The sequence below is a fragment of the Euleptes europaea genome, chromosome 9 (genome assembly GCF_029931775.1).
Source record: "Euleptes europaea isolate rEulEur1 chromosome 9, rEulEur1.hap1, whole genome shotgun sequence".
NCBI lineage: Eukaryota > Metazoa > Chordata > Lepidosauria > Squamata > Sphaerodactylidae > Euleptes > Euleptes europaea.
Window position 1 is genome coordinate 79,035,656 of NC_079320.1, and position 15,186 is coordinate 79,050,841.

The 15,186-nt window shown below is 44.8% G+C and overlaps 1 protein-coding gene across 1 annotated transcript in view; it reads left to right on the plus strand.

Annotated features, from left to right (window-relative positions):
- CCDC149 (coiled-coil domain containing 149) overlaps positions 1-15,186 on the plus strand; it is a 77,419-nt gene that overhangs the window by 2,550 nt on the left and 59,683 nt on the right. Inside the window, exon 2 of the mRNA XM_056855582.1 lies at positions 14,247-14,408. Within this exon, the coding sequence (XP_056711560.1) occupies positions 14,247-14,408 (162 nt within the window). The remainder of the gene's footprint in view (positions 1-14,246; positions 14,409-15,186) is intronic.

Genomic DNA, 15,186 nt, shown 5'->3' on the forward strand with positions numbered 1-15,186 from the left:
CTTAGTAATTGTTACTAATTGTTTTGTATTTAGTAGCCCTTCATAATCTGAGGCCCTAAACTGTGGTTTACTTTGTTTGTACAGAACTCTGGCTCTAGATATCAGCCAGGAGAAGGAAATAGCGAACAGTTTAACAAAGATAATTCAGGGGACGGAGGGCGGGATAGACATCGAAAAATAAAAAGGACTTGCATATTTGGAGTGAAACAGGAGCCCTTATGGATTCTATGTGTGTCTTATGGCCTTTGGTTCAAACAGTAACCATTTGCTTTAAAAAAAAAATAGTTAAGATTTTTTTTGAATGGGTTGCCATATTTCAGCGTTTGGTCTGAAGTTTCAGGACTTCATTCCCTTTTAAGAGTCTCCAGGGGAAAAGACAAAGCCTCTCTGAGCAAGTCTGAAAGGAGCAGGTCTGTGTGTGTGTTTCGGGTTCTGTCCCGCATTTGGGCTCTGACCAGCTGATGCTCCTTCCCATATGGTTCTGGAGACCACCACCTGCTCCACTCCAGAGCTTTAGCTCCTGAGACTTGGGGTCTTCAGGAGGCCTGTCAGCCTTATCCCTTGCCAAGTTTCCGTCTGGAAGCTGAGGCCATCCTAGACCTGACACTCAGCTTTGCTTGCTGACCTGAGGAGTGGAAACCAGCATTGTTCCACATGTTTCTGTATCTGGCACAAAATACCCTCTGCTTTTCCCTTCAAGGTTGCCACATTTGGCCCTCCTGTTGCATCTGTAACAGTTCAGTCCTGTACACAGTTCATCCACTTGATGTCTGACATTTTCATGGGGCTTAGACAGGACAGGAATAACTTTGTAGGATTGTATTGTAATAATAGCAAGAATTATGAAACTTTTATGAGCATGAAGATAAAAGGATGAGGAAAACCTGCTCAGTTCCTACATACTAAGCTGCAATAGTAGCGACAAGGATCCGTTTTTTAAAAGAGTTGACGGCCCTGGCATTTTCCTTCAGAACAAAATTGGTGCCAGCACATTGCTCCAACAACTAATTTTTTAAAGAAAACACTAGAATTCAGTTCTGGAAATGTGTGAAGTAGGGATAAAGAAATATCCTTGAAGCATATGCAGAGTGCATTTTCCCTCATCGCTGAATAAGGTTGTCAAGTTTTTTCTCTTAGCATGGTTCCTTCATGTCTGTAACAGCTGCATTGGAGGCTCACGTTTAGCACTTTTAGGGAGCGCTTTTCCGATTTACTTGTTAAACATATAAAATAAAATTGCCCCAGTTTTTTTTTTAAACTGCTGCGATATTGGCTGCTGCAAACGTTTGATGAAGATGTCACAGGAGATTGACGTTTGGAACAAGCAAGGTTTGACTTAATAATGTGTACTCTCACTATGAGTGATCTTAAAAATGGCTGCAGGCCTAGATTCCAGTTTTCTGCTGGTGTTCCCCAGAAGTGCTTCCCTCCAGGCAGCAGCTCCCCAAAACCTTAATTCTTATCTGCTGCTGGGTAAATGCAGCTAGCCCACACACATCTGGGATTAGATGAGTCAGTGTCTAGATGAGTGAGCAGAGATTGTGAACAGGTTTCTCACCAGCCATTCTTTTAGAAAGTAGGGGGTTGGCATCCATCCCTTGTATTTATTTAGAAAATGTATATTTTCTGACTGCCTGCTTTTCATTTGTGAAGTCATTTGGGGTCAGAGTTAGGATCCTGACAAATGCCAGTTACCTAGGAGAAGAAGAGGAAGAAGAGTTTGTTTTTATATGCCGATTTTATCTACCTTTTAAGGAGAATCAAACCAGTTTACAACCTCCTTCCCTTCCTCTCCCCACAACAGACACCTTGTAATGTAGGTGGGACTGAGAAAGTTCGGACAGAACTGTGACTAGCCCAAGATCACCCATCTGGCTTCGTGTGTAGGAGTGGGGAAACCAACCCGGTTCACCAGATTAGAGTCCACCGCTCATGTAGAGGAGTGGGGAATCAAACCCGGTTCTCCAGATTAGAGTCCATCGCTCTTAACCACTACACCATGCTGGCACTCCCACCAGCAGCCCTCATGCCATCGTCTGTCCACAAGAGTAAACCCTTTGTGAGCCCGTAGAGCTTCTTGGCATGGAAAAATGTGATCCTCCACTCTGCCTGCTGGCAGTGGCGAAAGTGAGTGGGCATGGAGTGTCAGCATATGCTTGCTGATGGAGTTCGGCAATGTGCTGTGGAAGTTTCTTATGCTTTTTATTTGTTTTGGCCTGTGTTCACTGAACGTTTTCACCTTCTGTGAAAGAATGTGTGCAGAGAACGGTGCCAGGGCTCAGACCTGTACAAGAGGCCTGTTGTTTATCATGGGTGGAAACCATGTCCCTTCATAATGAGTGTGCGGGGACACACTGCAGTTGCTTAGCGGTGAGGGGAAAAGAACACTCTGTGGTCATTTATGCATGGGAGTTTTACCTGAGGTTCGTTGCTGGCTGGACCCAAACTTTCCAGTTGGGAATCTTCACCAGCAGTCTCCAAGCTCAAATCAAGTCCCACCCTCTAAATGCTGCTCTGTAATTGGCTTACTTCACAGTGCTCACTGTGAGAGAAAATCCCCCCCCAAAACCCAATTGTCACATAAAAAAAGCACAAAAAATGGAGCAATCTGAAAGAAAGGGGGGGGGGAATTCCAAGCCTTGGTTTTAAAAAGCTTTTCTTTTGCTCAGAAAGAGCTCCCAGGAAGCAGGAAGCATTTGAATCCCTGCCTCTTTACACGCTGCTTTGTGATTGGCTGTGAGAGAAACCCATCTTTTGTGTCCAGTGCTTTGACTTCTGTACGGCGATTTCAGCCAGGCTGAGCTCAGGGGAAACGGAAGAGTCGGGTTAACAGAGGAATGGGAAGACCCGGACATTGCGAGGGCTGGCAGCGAGGTCATTTCTAATGGGTGGAAAACTCATGCAGAACTCCAAGGAACAACCGACAGGAGGCGAACATGAGTCCAAGTACCCGTGCATAAATGACCTGTGTCTTTTCTGTGTTATGGAATACACTACGTTATTTCTATTAAGATAGTTTCTGAAGGTAGCTGTGTTGGCCTGCAGTAGAGCAGCTAGATTTGTGGGGTTTGATTCCCCCACTCCTCTACATAAGCAGCGGACGCTAATCTAGTAAACCGGGTTGGATTCCCCACTCTTCCACATGAAGTCAGCTGGGTGACCTTGGGCTATTCATCATTTCCTCAGCCCCACCTACCTCACAGGGTGACTGTTCTGGGGAGGGAAGGTGAATGTAAGCTGGTTTGATTCTTCCTTAAGTGGTAGAGGAAGTCGGCATATACGGTAAAAACTAACTCTTCCTCTTCTTGATTTGAGTCCAGTAGCACCTTAAAAAGTTAAAGGTAAAGGTCCCCTGTGCAAGCACCGGGTCATTACTGACCCATGGCAAAAAAGTAATAAGGCAGAGAGTGGAAGACACTGAGAGACAGCATGACCTCGCAAGGTCCTCTGGTTTCATAGCCTCACAGAAGTTCAGACACCTGATGACGGCAGCCCCATATCTGATGACACAGGAGGTGAACAAATTTAGAAGGGCTTTCACATTAGCCAGATGTGGAGCTTTGCCATCAGCTGTCCTAGAAGGCAGATATAAAAAAAATCCTCTTTCCAAGAGAGTCTGCCCATGCAATGGTGAAGAAATTGAGACCAGTGAACACGTCTTCTTATACTGCCCTCTCCATCATGAGTTAAGATCTAAGACTATTCAAGAAACTCTAAGAAATAATACAGGGCTACCTGATAAAATCTGTATCCAACGCCTACTGGAAGATAGTAACACACAGACTTCGAGATGTGTGGCCGAATTCTGTGCTTCTATCTATAAGGCCCGAAAGGATGTAATGTACAAATAGGTACAATTTGATAGATAATCTTCAGATACTCTGAAGATGCCTGCCACAGTTGCTGGCGAAACGTCAGGAAAGAAAATTCCAAGACCACGGTTACACAGCCCGGATAACCTACAAGAACCAGTTTTAGAAGCTAGTTTGCTTACCTTTCTAGATATGGGATTTTATTGATATATTTTATTCTGTGGACTTTTCCATTGTCTGATATTGTTTTATTACAAATTTATGTTGCTGTTGAATAGATGTTCTACTTTTGGTCAAATGACCGTAAAATAAAGATTGATTGATTGATACTGACCCATGGGGTGACGTCACATCCCGACGTTTCCAAGGCAGACTTTGTTTACGGGGTGGTTTGCCATTGCCTTCCCCAGTCATCTTCCCTTTAACCCAGCAAGCCAGGTTCTCATTTTACCGACCTTGGAAGGATGGAAGGCTGAGTCAACCTTGAGCTGGCTACCTGAAACCAATTTCCGTTGGGATCGAACTCAGGTCGTGAGCAGAGCTTGGACTGCAGCACTGCAGCTTACTACTCTGTGCCACGGGGCTCATAGAGACCGACAAAACTTTCGGGGTATAAGCTCTCGAGAGTCAAAGCTCCCTTCATCCCTATCTGACAAAGGGAGCTTTGGCTCTTGAAAGCTTATAACCTGAAAATCTTGTTGGACTCTAAGGTGTTCCTGGGCTCGAATCTCGCTATTTTATTTTTGTATCCTTAATTAATGAGCACGGCAAAAGATTGGAAGGGGTGATGCTGCTGTATGTGCATGGCAGAAGAGAACGGGGCTGTGGCTCAGTGGTAGAGCATTTGCCTGGCGTGCAGAAGGTCCCAGGTTCAATCCCTGCCATCTCCAGCGGAAAGGCAAATGGTTGTCTGAGAATCTGGAGAACCATTGCTGGCCTGAGTTGAGAATACTGAACTTGATGGACCAATAGTCTGATTCAGTATAGGGCAGCGTTATATGTTCAAAGTCTTGGGCCCATAGTCAGCAGTAAGTCCATGATGACTGTTATCTTAGTTTAACAAGCATTTAAACAGGATATCTTGCCTACTGAGTGGGTTGGAATGGAGGTTCTTTGCGTACGCACAAGAATTCAAGCTGCCTTGAATCACGAGGAAAGAGGGAGTATAAATGTTTTGATAAATAATAAAAAAAACCTGAGATTATCTTTTAGGGGTGTCTGTGGAAATAATTTTCACACACACACACATATGTTGAAGGTCCAGAAAAATCATGGGGGAAAATGGGGGGGGACAGGAAGCCCCCTGAAGGCGCGCGGGGGGCTCTTTAAACAGATCTGCGCCTACCAGCTGGGAGGCGCAGATCTGTTTAAAGCGCCCCCTGCCCGGCTTCAAGGAAGCCCCCTGAAGGCGCGTGGGGGGGGGACACTGAAAAAAGGCGGGAACGCCAAACCTGCCGAATTTATTCGGCGATGCCCCGAATTTGCTGAATTCGGGGCGTTGTTTTCCCGCCTTTTTTCAGTTTGGTTCCATCCGAACTGAAAACAGCCGAATCGGGAAATTCGGCTGTTTTTTTGGTTCGGGACGAACCGAATCGACAGCCCTACTGGAGACCAAGCCCTATGAGGAAAGGCTGAGGGACTTGGGAATGTTCAGTCTGGAGAAGAGGCGGTTGAGGGGGGACACGATTGCTCTCTTTAAGTATTTGAAAGGCTGTCAGTAAGAGGAGGGCAGGGAGCTGATCCTGTTAGCAGCAGAAGACATTGGGAAAAAGTTTTTTACAGTGAGTATTTCAGCTGCCTAGGAAAAAGTGAGCTCCCCCTCCCTGGCGGTCTTCAAGCAGCAGCTGGACGAACAGTTGTTAGGGGTGATCTAGGCTGATCTTTCATTGAGCAGGGGGATGGACTAGATGGCCTGTATGGGCCTTTCCAACTCTATGATTCTATGAAGTTGGAAGATTGTAGACAGACAGACAATACAAGACAAAAGTTTTCAAACCAAGTTGACAAAATTGATAATGATGCCATGGTCCTAGTTCCAACAGTTTGTGACGCACATGTCTCTTTCATTTATTAGAGGGGAAAACATTTAAAACCTGGACAAATGTCCCGGCTTCATCAGATTATGAGGTCACTTCTGCCCAGGGGTTAATGAGTTCTAAGCAGATTTGTCCCTAAAAATAGCTATGGGCAAATAGTGACTGTTTGGATGTGGAGAAGAGGGATTTTGCCCTCCTGTAAAGTCACTCTCTCATCCTCTGTTGTTTAAAGCATTTAGGAGGCTGTAAGGCAGTTCAAGCAGTAACATAATAAATCTGTCTTTACTGATTACGGCCTTGTAGCAATTACAGTCTGCTTATTGTTGGGAAATTGGTGGTAGATACGAGCCTTGAGACAGCTGCGGGAAATGATTGTTTCACATGGACTGAAAGAAAGCACGTAATCCTCTTTTAATTTTTTTTTTGATGAACTTGGGTTTCAAAGCTATTCAATGAACATTCAGAAGGTTCACTGTTTTGCTGTTAGCATGTCTCGCAAACAGAATAGGCTATAGTTATCGGTCTTAAACGATGGCTCATTATTTTTGTCCAGGACAAGCGGTTCTCTACATTAAGTGCATAGAGACTGAACATTAAAAACTAAAAAAAAAAAGTTAAACAAAAACCCAACAAAACACCATGATATCACAGTGGGCTGTTGTCTGGGATAGTGTCTCACTTGTTTTAATACTGTATTCTGAAATATTTAGTGGGTCCCTCTCTGCAATGGTGATTACTCATCTGTTTATTAGCAGTGTTAAGTGTCTGTTTATGGGAGTTGAAGGCACAAAACTAGGCAGGGCAGGAGAGGATGATCTCAATGATGAAGTCCCCATCCTTGCAAAAAAATACCTATGCCTATCCTCAAAACTGTGCTAAGTAAGGACTATTCATACACACCTTCCTCAAGTGGTACTAGTAGGGTTGCCAGCTCTGGGTTGGGAAATACCTGGAGATTTTGGGGGTGGAGCCTGGGGAGGGCGGGGTTTGGGGAGGGGAGGGACCTCAGCAGGGTATAACACCATTGAGTCCAAATGCCAAAGCAGCCATTTTCTCCAGGGGAACTGATCTTGGTCGTCTGGAGTTCAACTGTAATAGCGGGAGATCTTCAGGTGCCACCTGGAGGTTGGCAACCTTAGGTACTAGGAAATATCTCTGACAGCAGAAAACAGTGGGCAGTTCTACTAGCAGGGGTGTAGGATTGTCAGGGGAAGCGACATTCTTCCTCCAGGCATAGTTCAACTTGTCCACTTAAGGGGTTTGGTTGGGCTTTGGAGGAAATGCGCCCTACCTTGCCTCCTCTTTGTCCAGTTATTTTAGGGACTCAGCTTCCCTTTGCCCCAATAACGGTAACTCTGGGGGGCATTCTGATTTCCTGATACATGTCCTCTGAGCCTGAGTGTTCCCACAACAGGTATTCAAGGGACAAAGAGAGGTTGGGGCAGGGGACATTGTAGGAAGGAAAAAGACTATCCCCTTTTTTATGGTATTTTGTGCCTTTATCATCGCCCTTCCAGACTCCTGTAGTTCTTTGCAGGCTGATGCTTGATTTAAAACTCATGCTGCATTGAGCTTAGACTGCCGTAGAGCCAGTTTGCAGATGTATAAAGTGACAGTGATGGCAAAGGAATCATTCTTCTCAGTCACTGTTGCCTCAGCAAAAAATTGCACCTAGTTAGATGTTGGAGGTGTTGAGGGAACTTTGGTGCCAGATGAAGGGACCAGCAAAGAGTGAGCAGCCTGCAATGATGCTTTTCCCTGTTTATTTGTTTTTGCTAGTCAAGTTGTGCTTATGACGGGTATAGCAGAGGCCAGGCTAAGGGTGTGAGAAGCAACCGCTTGTCAGAACAGGTCACTCTAGTCCAGGGGTGTCATACCCATTTGTTATGAGGGCCAGATATGATATGTCAATTGGTTGGACTGGGCCAAGCCTCACCAGCCCAGATTTGGGGGGGGGGGCTGCCTCAGCTGGTTTGTGGGCCAGATAAGAGCTCTTGAGGAACTGGATCCGACCCGTGGGCTGTATGTTTGACACCCCTGGTCTAGTCTTTTTCGTTCAAGGATGCTGACAGAGTGCTCGGGGTTATCAGGGTCTCCATGTGTTCATCAGATGGAGTGGAGCTGAGAAGCCTGCTAGCTTCAGTAGTTAATACTCTTGAAGGAGGTGGTTATTACCTGCTTGAAGAAAATATTCTTCGGCACAGGCAGTTTAACCAGATTTCAGCCTGACCAAGATCTTTTTGCAAGGAAGGAAACTGAAAACTCAAATATATCTGGCTGAGATCCATCTGTCTGTTCCATACAATGTGCATTAACCCTTTGCCTCCTGTAACATTTGCAGAACAGGATCAGGGTAGGGATGCCAGCCTCCAGGTGGGACCTGAGATCCCCTGGAATTACAGATCATCTTCAGACTACAGAGATCAGTTCCCCTGGAGAAAATGGGTGCTCTGAAGGGTGGATTCTATGGCATTCAACCCCCTCCCCTGAGGTCCCTGTCCTCCCCAGGCCCAATCTCCAAATCTCTAGAAGTTTCCCATGGATCTGGCAACTCTACCACCATCCCCCACTGGTGGCCAGGGGGGACCTGGCCACCCTACCTTGGGGTGCTCAAAGACCCAGCCTCGCTGTTAGGAAGGCAGGTTGGCACAGAGGCCAAGATTGCCTTCCATCAACTTTGGGGGTTACCGCACTTTGTATTCCCAGCGATGTATTAAGAGTTTGAAAATGTTATAAAAATCTTCACTTTAAAAGGGTTTTTGGATACCACAGCTTATAAATGGTTGGAAGACGTCTTCACAGGTAAAGGGGCCAAACAAAGTGCAAACAGTATTTTTATAACGTTTTCAAACTCTTAATACATCAGTGGGAATACAAGGGCGGTAACCCCCTTTGTTTGGTTTGCTAGCTCTTTACTTTCCTAGACTGAGATGATCTGGCCACACCGACCCTATCCTTTTGTATTTGTGGTTGGTAGGGCTCAACATTTGCCCTGTCACACACACAATGTGATCAGTTGGCTGGCCAAGCGTTTTTAAACATTACTTTTGCTAGCACAACTATATATTTATTCAGGGCATTTTAGCCCTCTCTTCCTCCACAAATTTCCCCATGGTCACCTGGAAGGTTTCATGGCAAACTGGGATTTTAATCCAGGTTTCCTCTTAGTTCAACGCTCTTAATACATTGCACAAAAATACTTTTTAAAAAAGATCAGCAGGTATAATAACAACAGCTCATCTCTAGTCCTGGGGGCCAAATGGGCTTAGGAGGTGACCAGCCCCCTACGCCGCATCCGTGCCACTTGCGTCCTGCAAACTGGCACAGACGCTGGCGTGGTGCCACTTGCAATCTTCCTTTCAGTTGATGAAGCCTAGCTTCAGACAAGCCTTTCTCAGGCCTGTCCAGGAAAGGGCAGGCAGGAAGGGCCAGACCCATCCCACATCAGTCAGGGAGACGCTGCTGGCCAAAGAGGGACAGTCCAAGGGTGTTGCCAGTCCTCTCTGAATTCTGAGACCCTTCCTGCAGAAAAGCCAACAGAAAGAAGAAGAAGAGTTGATTTTTATATGGCTACTTTCTCTACCTTTTAAGGAGAATCAAACCTCCTTACAATCTCCTTCCCTTCCTCTCCCCACAACAGCCCTTGTGAGGTGGGGGGGGGGCTGAGAGAGTTTGGAGAGAACTGTGACTTTCCCAAGGTCACTCAGCAAGCTTCATGTGTAGGAGTGGGGAAACCAACCCAGTTCTCCAGATTAGAGTCCATTGCTCTTATCCACTACCCCACATTGGCTCTTTCTCAGGAGGATCTGGAGGGTGAGGCAGCCCTGGACACCACCCAGTGGGGTATAAATGAAGTGGGTAAATAATAGCTTCATGCAGAACAGCACCCAGAAGCATGCATTCGTGCAACGTGGTTTAGCCCACCTCTTTAGATGTGGGAGACAGGAATACATTGCTCTGGTTTTTGTGGCGATCGCTCTGGCTGCCACTGAGTTTGCCGGCTCTTGCCTTGTTTTCAAAAACGTTCACAGCTCATTTGCTTCAGAAATCTTTTCCCACAGGAGCACAGGTGGTGCTTACAAGGGAGGTCTGGGGCAAGAAGCGAGGCCTTTGCTTAGCTCGTTTAGGGCTTACGTTTCTGTCTACCCCACAGAGCCCGAACGGTGTTGTTCCTGTGGCTTCCTGGAGAGGAGGCCGGCTCTACTACAGCTTTCAAAAGGCCTCCAGCTGCTGCGTGGGTGTTTTGTGGTCCTCTTAACACTGCTGCTTAGAATGGTGCTATTTTTAATCAGTGCTGTTTATCAGCCTGATTTATTTTAAAGTGTGCTTTATTGTTTTGGGAATCTCAGTGTTGGCTTTCTTGGAAGCCACCTGAAGCTTTGGAGGGAGGAGCGGGGAGAGGGTGCACAAATACTTTTAAGTAAATTAAATGTGCTCATACATGGACAGTCCTGCCATTTTGTATAGACCAGCGGGGGGAGGGGGAAAACTTTGCCACTTAATTTTGCTGGATGTGTGAGCTGTATAGGTTGTCTAGAATATGTTCACAAAAGGGGACTCCAATTATTTGGCATAAATACCTGGAGATTTATTTTGGAGGATCAGCCTCTCATTGCAGTTGTAGCTCACAACTGCCTTATACTAAATCAGACCCTTGGTCCATCAAAGTCAGTATTGTCTACTCAGACTGGCAACGGCTCTCCAGGGTCTCAGGAAGAGGTCTTTCACATCACTACTTGCCTAGTCCCTTTAACTGGAGATGCCAGGGATTGAACCTGAGACCTTATGCCAAGCAGATGCTTTTCCCTTGAGCCATGGCTCCTCCCCATGTTGGTTGCTTCTTGTCCGTATGCTTGTGAATGGTGTTGCCAGTGTACTGTGCTTAATAAATCTGACTGGGGTGAGAATTGATGCAGGAGAGGTGTGTGCTATTATTTCATCTTGTAACTGTACCCTTGAGAGGAACCCTTGATTAGTGTGGCAAAATCATTTTCTTTTGTTTGCCATATGGTTTATTCTTATATTGGGTTAAAGTTTTTGCGCTTGTGACAATATAGCAGTGATGGCTCGAAGGGTTTGGGATGTCATCTTCAGAATGTTCTGAAGAATAATGATGCTTTCTGCTGGCTTTTTCATGTCTAAGTAGTAGGAATGATCCCCATTTTGTCTACTGTCCTCATACTTTGTGTTCTGCAAAGTGCTATACAACGTATTGGTCCTCAGCTATTTATAGATCTGGGACCCGCTGAGCCACAGCTCATGATAGAAAGTCACGTGACATCAAAGTCACATATTACGAAGAGGGAGGAGTTGGAGTAGTGACCTAGATGGACCATTGGTCTGTCTGATCCAGCATGGCTTCTCTTGCACTCTCTGAAGGAGGGCTACTACGAGAAGACTACTACTCGAACCAGGGGTATGGTTCTTGTCCTGTGAACCACAGAGGATTATCTGAGATATATTATTCCTCCTCCCCATATAACACATACGAGGTCTGAGTATAAAAGAGCAACGGTGTGGATATGGTGAAATCTGGATTGGGGACATCGTAGTTGTAATTCTTAACTATTTTGGTATTCAGCCTCTTCTTGTCAAGAATTTACTATATATTCCAAGTTACAATGTCATTTCAATGGCGTGTTAAAAGGCTCTGCTTCTGGGTGCCTTGTTAATCAGAGAGGTGGGCCATTCTTAAAGTGTCACGAAAGATTCAAGTACAATAATGGGACTCCTTTGAGTTTAGTGCCAAGGTATTGTAACCCAGAACATTTATGGCAGGAATTCAACTTTTCTGCTGCTGCCAGTAATAAAATTAACTCAAGGTGAAAGTGTTCTCTTGGAAGTTCATTTCCTTGGAAGGATCTCTTTCATGCCTTTTCGGGGGGTTCTTGCAGCTAGATGTTTGCAGCTTCTGGGGCACACCTGCATTGATATTCCTGTGTGACCAGTAGGAATAAGGAATGTTCTCTGCAATTTTTTGATAGTGTGGAAAATCCTCAAAAAGACAGTAAAGCAAAGGGGATCTCTTAGATATACTAACAAGCGTGAATAGAAATAAATTCTGCAGTGTCACTCTAGCAGTGAGATATAATATGGGGTCTCTTCACACATTTTGTGTTTTAGTTATATTGTGTTTTTATATTAAAGCATGTATATTAAGGCATGATGTATAAATGAGACAATTGCATTTGAAACACAGGTTTTCATAAAAGCAGAGATGGAGCTAGCTGCAGCTCTTATTCATATTATAGGTTTGGTTGCAAACCTGGATTTGCTACCATGAAATGCGTGGAATGTTCTTATTGTATTATGCGCAACCTGGGGCTGCTGCTGAAAACAGCACCTCCGAATTGTGTTCACCATCCTTCCCCATAATGCATGGTATCCCTTACTCCTTTAGACGTAGCATTGTAAATGTTCTCCAACCCCACTTGTTATATCTGGTGATGTTGGAGAAAAGTTACACCATGGAGTAAGTAAAATGGTGGGAGATGGAAATGGGGGAGGAATTTGATGTAGGGATGCCATCTTTATTGGCAGCCCCGTTTCCCATACTGTATGCAGCTCCACGCTTGTGAGGACTTCCTAGAGTTGTTTTCTCTGTGGGGGTGAGCCAGAAAACAGATCAGACTTCTTCTCATGAGGTGGAACATTCCTGCTTTGTCCTTTCCATTGTGACCCCTTGAACCATGTGAAAAACTACTTTAGGAAGAACTTTCTGACAGCAGTTCCTCAGTGGGAAAGGCTTCCTCAGGAGGTGGCGGGCTCTCCTTCTTTGGAGGTTTTTTTAAGCAGAGGCTAGATGGTGCTCTAACAGCAACACTGACTCTGTGAACATGAGAGAGAGGGCAGGAAGGGATGAGTCTTTTCTCTCTTGGCCCTTTTTTATATGCCCAAGGATAATGCCAATTGCCACTTTTTGGTCAGGAAGGATCTTTCCTCTGGGTCACATCGGCCTAGAGATCCTGGAGGTTTTTTGCCTTCTCCTGGACATAGAACAGGGGTCACTGGGGGAGTTTGGGGAGAGGTAGTTGTGAATTTCCCTTCATTGTGCAGGGGATTGGTCTGGATGACCCTTGAGGTCCCTTCCAGCACTATGTTTCTACGTTTACCTCTGAGTATCAGTGGACACTTTGGAACAACATGGGATGTGGTATGAGGAGCTACTGTTAGAATGGACAGTCATCAGAAATTGGTTCTTCTGAGGTTGTCCTCAACTATGGAGTGGTAAAAATCAGGAATTTTAAGAAAAAATAAATATATCTTCACTTGAGGCAGAGGACACTGGGTTGTTGTTTTTTAAAGACATTGCTCCAAAATAAATCTTTAAACATTCATGTGCTGAAAGCCCTATTCACAAGTTACAGTGAACGCATGTACTTCATGTACACTTGATTTTTCTTTATTTGTGCATTGAGTATTTTTTATGTTATGTTCAACACATGTACAGCTGAACATGTGATTTTAACCCTACTTTTATTCAGGTACTGATCCACTATTTCAGGGGTGGGGAACCTTTTTTCCACCAAGGGCCATTTGGATATTTATAACATCATTCACTGGCCATACAAAATTATCAACTTAAAAATTAGCTGACCAAGCCCCAAGCAGGCAGCTGCCCCAGCTGCCCACCCCCCGTACAGGCAAGCAGGCAGGCATCCAACCAGTGGCTTTTGTAAAGTGAACATGCATAGGTTCTTTCTTATGAACGTGCAGGCTGTGTGTTCACCGTAACATGTGAAAAGGGAGAACTCTTAAAGTTCCTGTTTGTTTCTGTGATTTGTTTTGAAGAAATCAGCCCTCGGCAATTTATAAACCCATTGTATCATGGGTATGTGTAGGGGAGTATGCTCTTTGCATAGACTCTTTTAAAAAGCTCTGCCCAAATGTTCAATCTCAAAGAGCCTGAGAAATTCAGTAAGAGGGATGATGAGGTAGGAAAAGTCTGAATAAAGAGTCTTTTGGGGTCTTTGGCTGCTGGTTACATATAGAGATAGAAGGAGATAGAAGGAGTTCCACAGAAACAGAATAGAGAGCATGAAGGGAAATGTTGGAAGAAATCAGACTTGGTGAGTAGAAGGGTGGTAGTAGAATGGAGAAAACGTGGTAGATGTCCCCGCCCCCTCACATGTAATTTGCTTTTGGATTGTGAAAAAGAGCTTTTCCCCTGGGAGCTGTGTTGATCATTCTTCGGTCTGGAAAAAAATACTTTTCTATCATTTCCTGCTGCTTTTAAGTGTCATAATAACCTTATCCTGGACGTCATCTCAGTTCATAGTGCTTTTTAAGCAAATTAAATGCATCTCCCTCCACTCCTCAGCTTCTAAAAAAAAGGACCTTTTTGTTTGTTTTTGTGCTTCAAGTGACACGTACATCAGTTCTGCCTTTTCTTTTTCAGTACCTGATATCTAAAAGGAAGCTAGAAAGTAAGAAGGAAGCGTTGCTGATCCTTTCCAAGGAACTAGACACGTGCCAACAGGAAAGGGACCAGTACAAGCTGATGGCAAATCAACTCCGGGAAAAACACCAATCCCTGAAAAAGAAGTATCGGGAACTGATTGTATGTAGCTGACTTGAAAACGCTTCATTGATATTTGCCAGTATAACACACAGGGAACATTCTTCATAGTCCATTTGGTTCTGTGTTCATGATGCCTTTATTGATCCAGCTTGAACAAGCTCAGTACTGTGATTGCAATACTATATTGCTTCACTAAATGTAGTTCTTAATTCAAACTAGGTTTGTTTATAAAGTAGGATCTAGCCATGGTAATCTGTGCTAATAATACCCTTCAGATTAGATTACTGCAGCAATTTAAAAATAATAATAATTTGGGACGTATCCACGAGTTCAGAACATGGCTGGGGTCACTTACCATCAACGTATCACCCCAATTTCAAAAAAAAAAAAAAGGTCACTTGTGACTGGAAATGGACTGGTAACCAGAGTGCTGGCTATTGACCTGTTCAGCTTGGTCTGAGACCAGGGTACTTAAAGGACCTCTTCCCATATTATCCTGTCAGGACACTGAGATCACCACAATAGATTCTCCCTTGTTTCCATCCTCTGAAGGAGGACAAAAGAGAGAGAGAGAGAGAGACCCTTTTCTCTCCCCCCACCCCTGGCTGTGGAATGCCCTTTCATCCGAAGTCCTCATGTTGCCTTCCCTGGTCTTATCAGTGTTGGATGATGACAGGAAGGCTCAAGTCAAAATCCCTCTTTGTCAAGACACTTACTCTGTAACCTTGAGATAAAATGGAGAAAGGAGGGAACCATGTACTGTATGTTGAGCTGCTTGTTAGGAAGGGTGGGGAAAATGTGACAGATACATAGACAG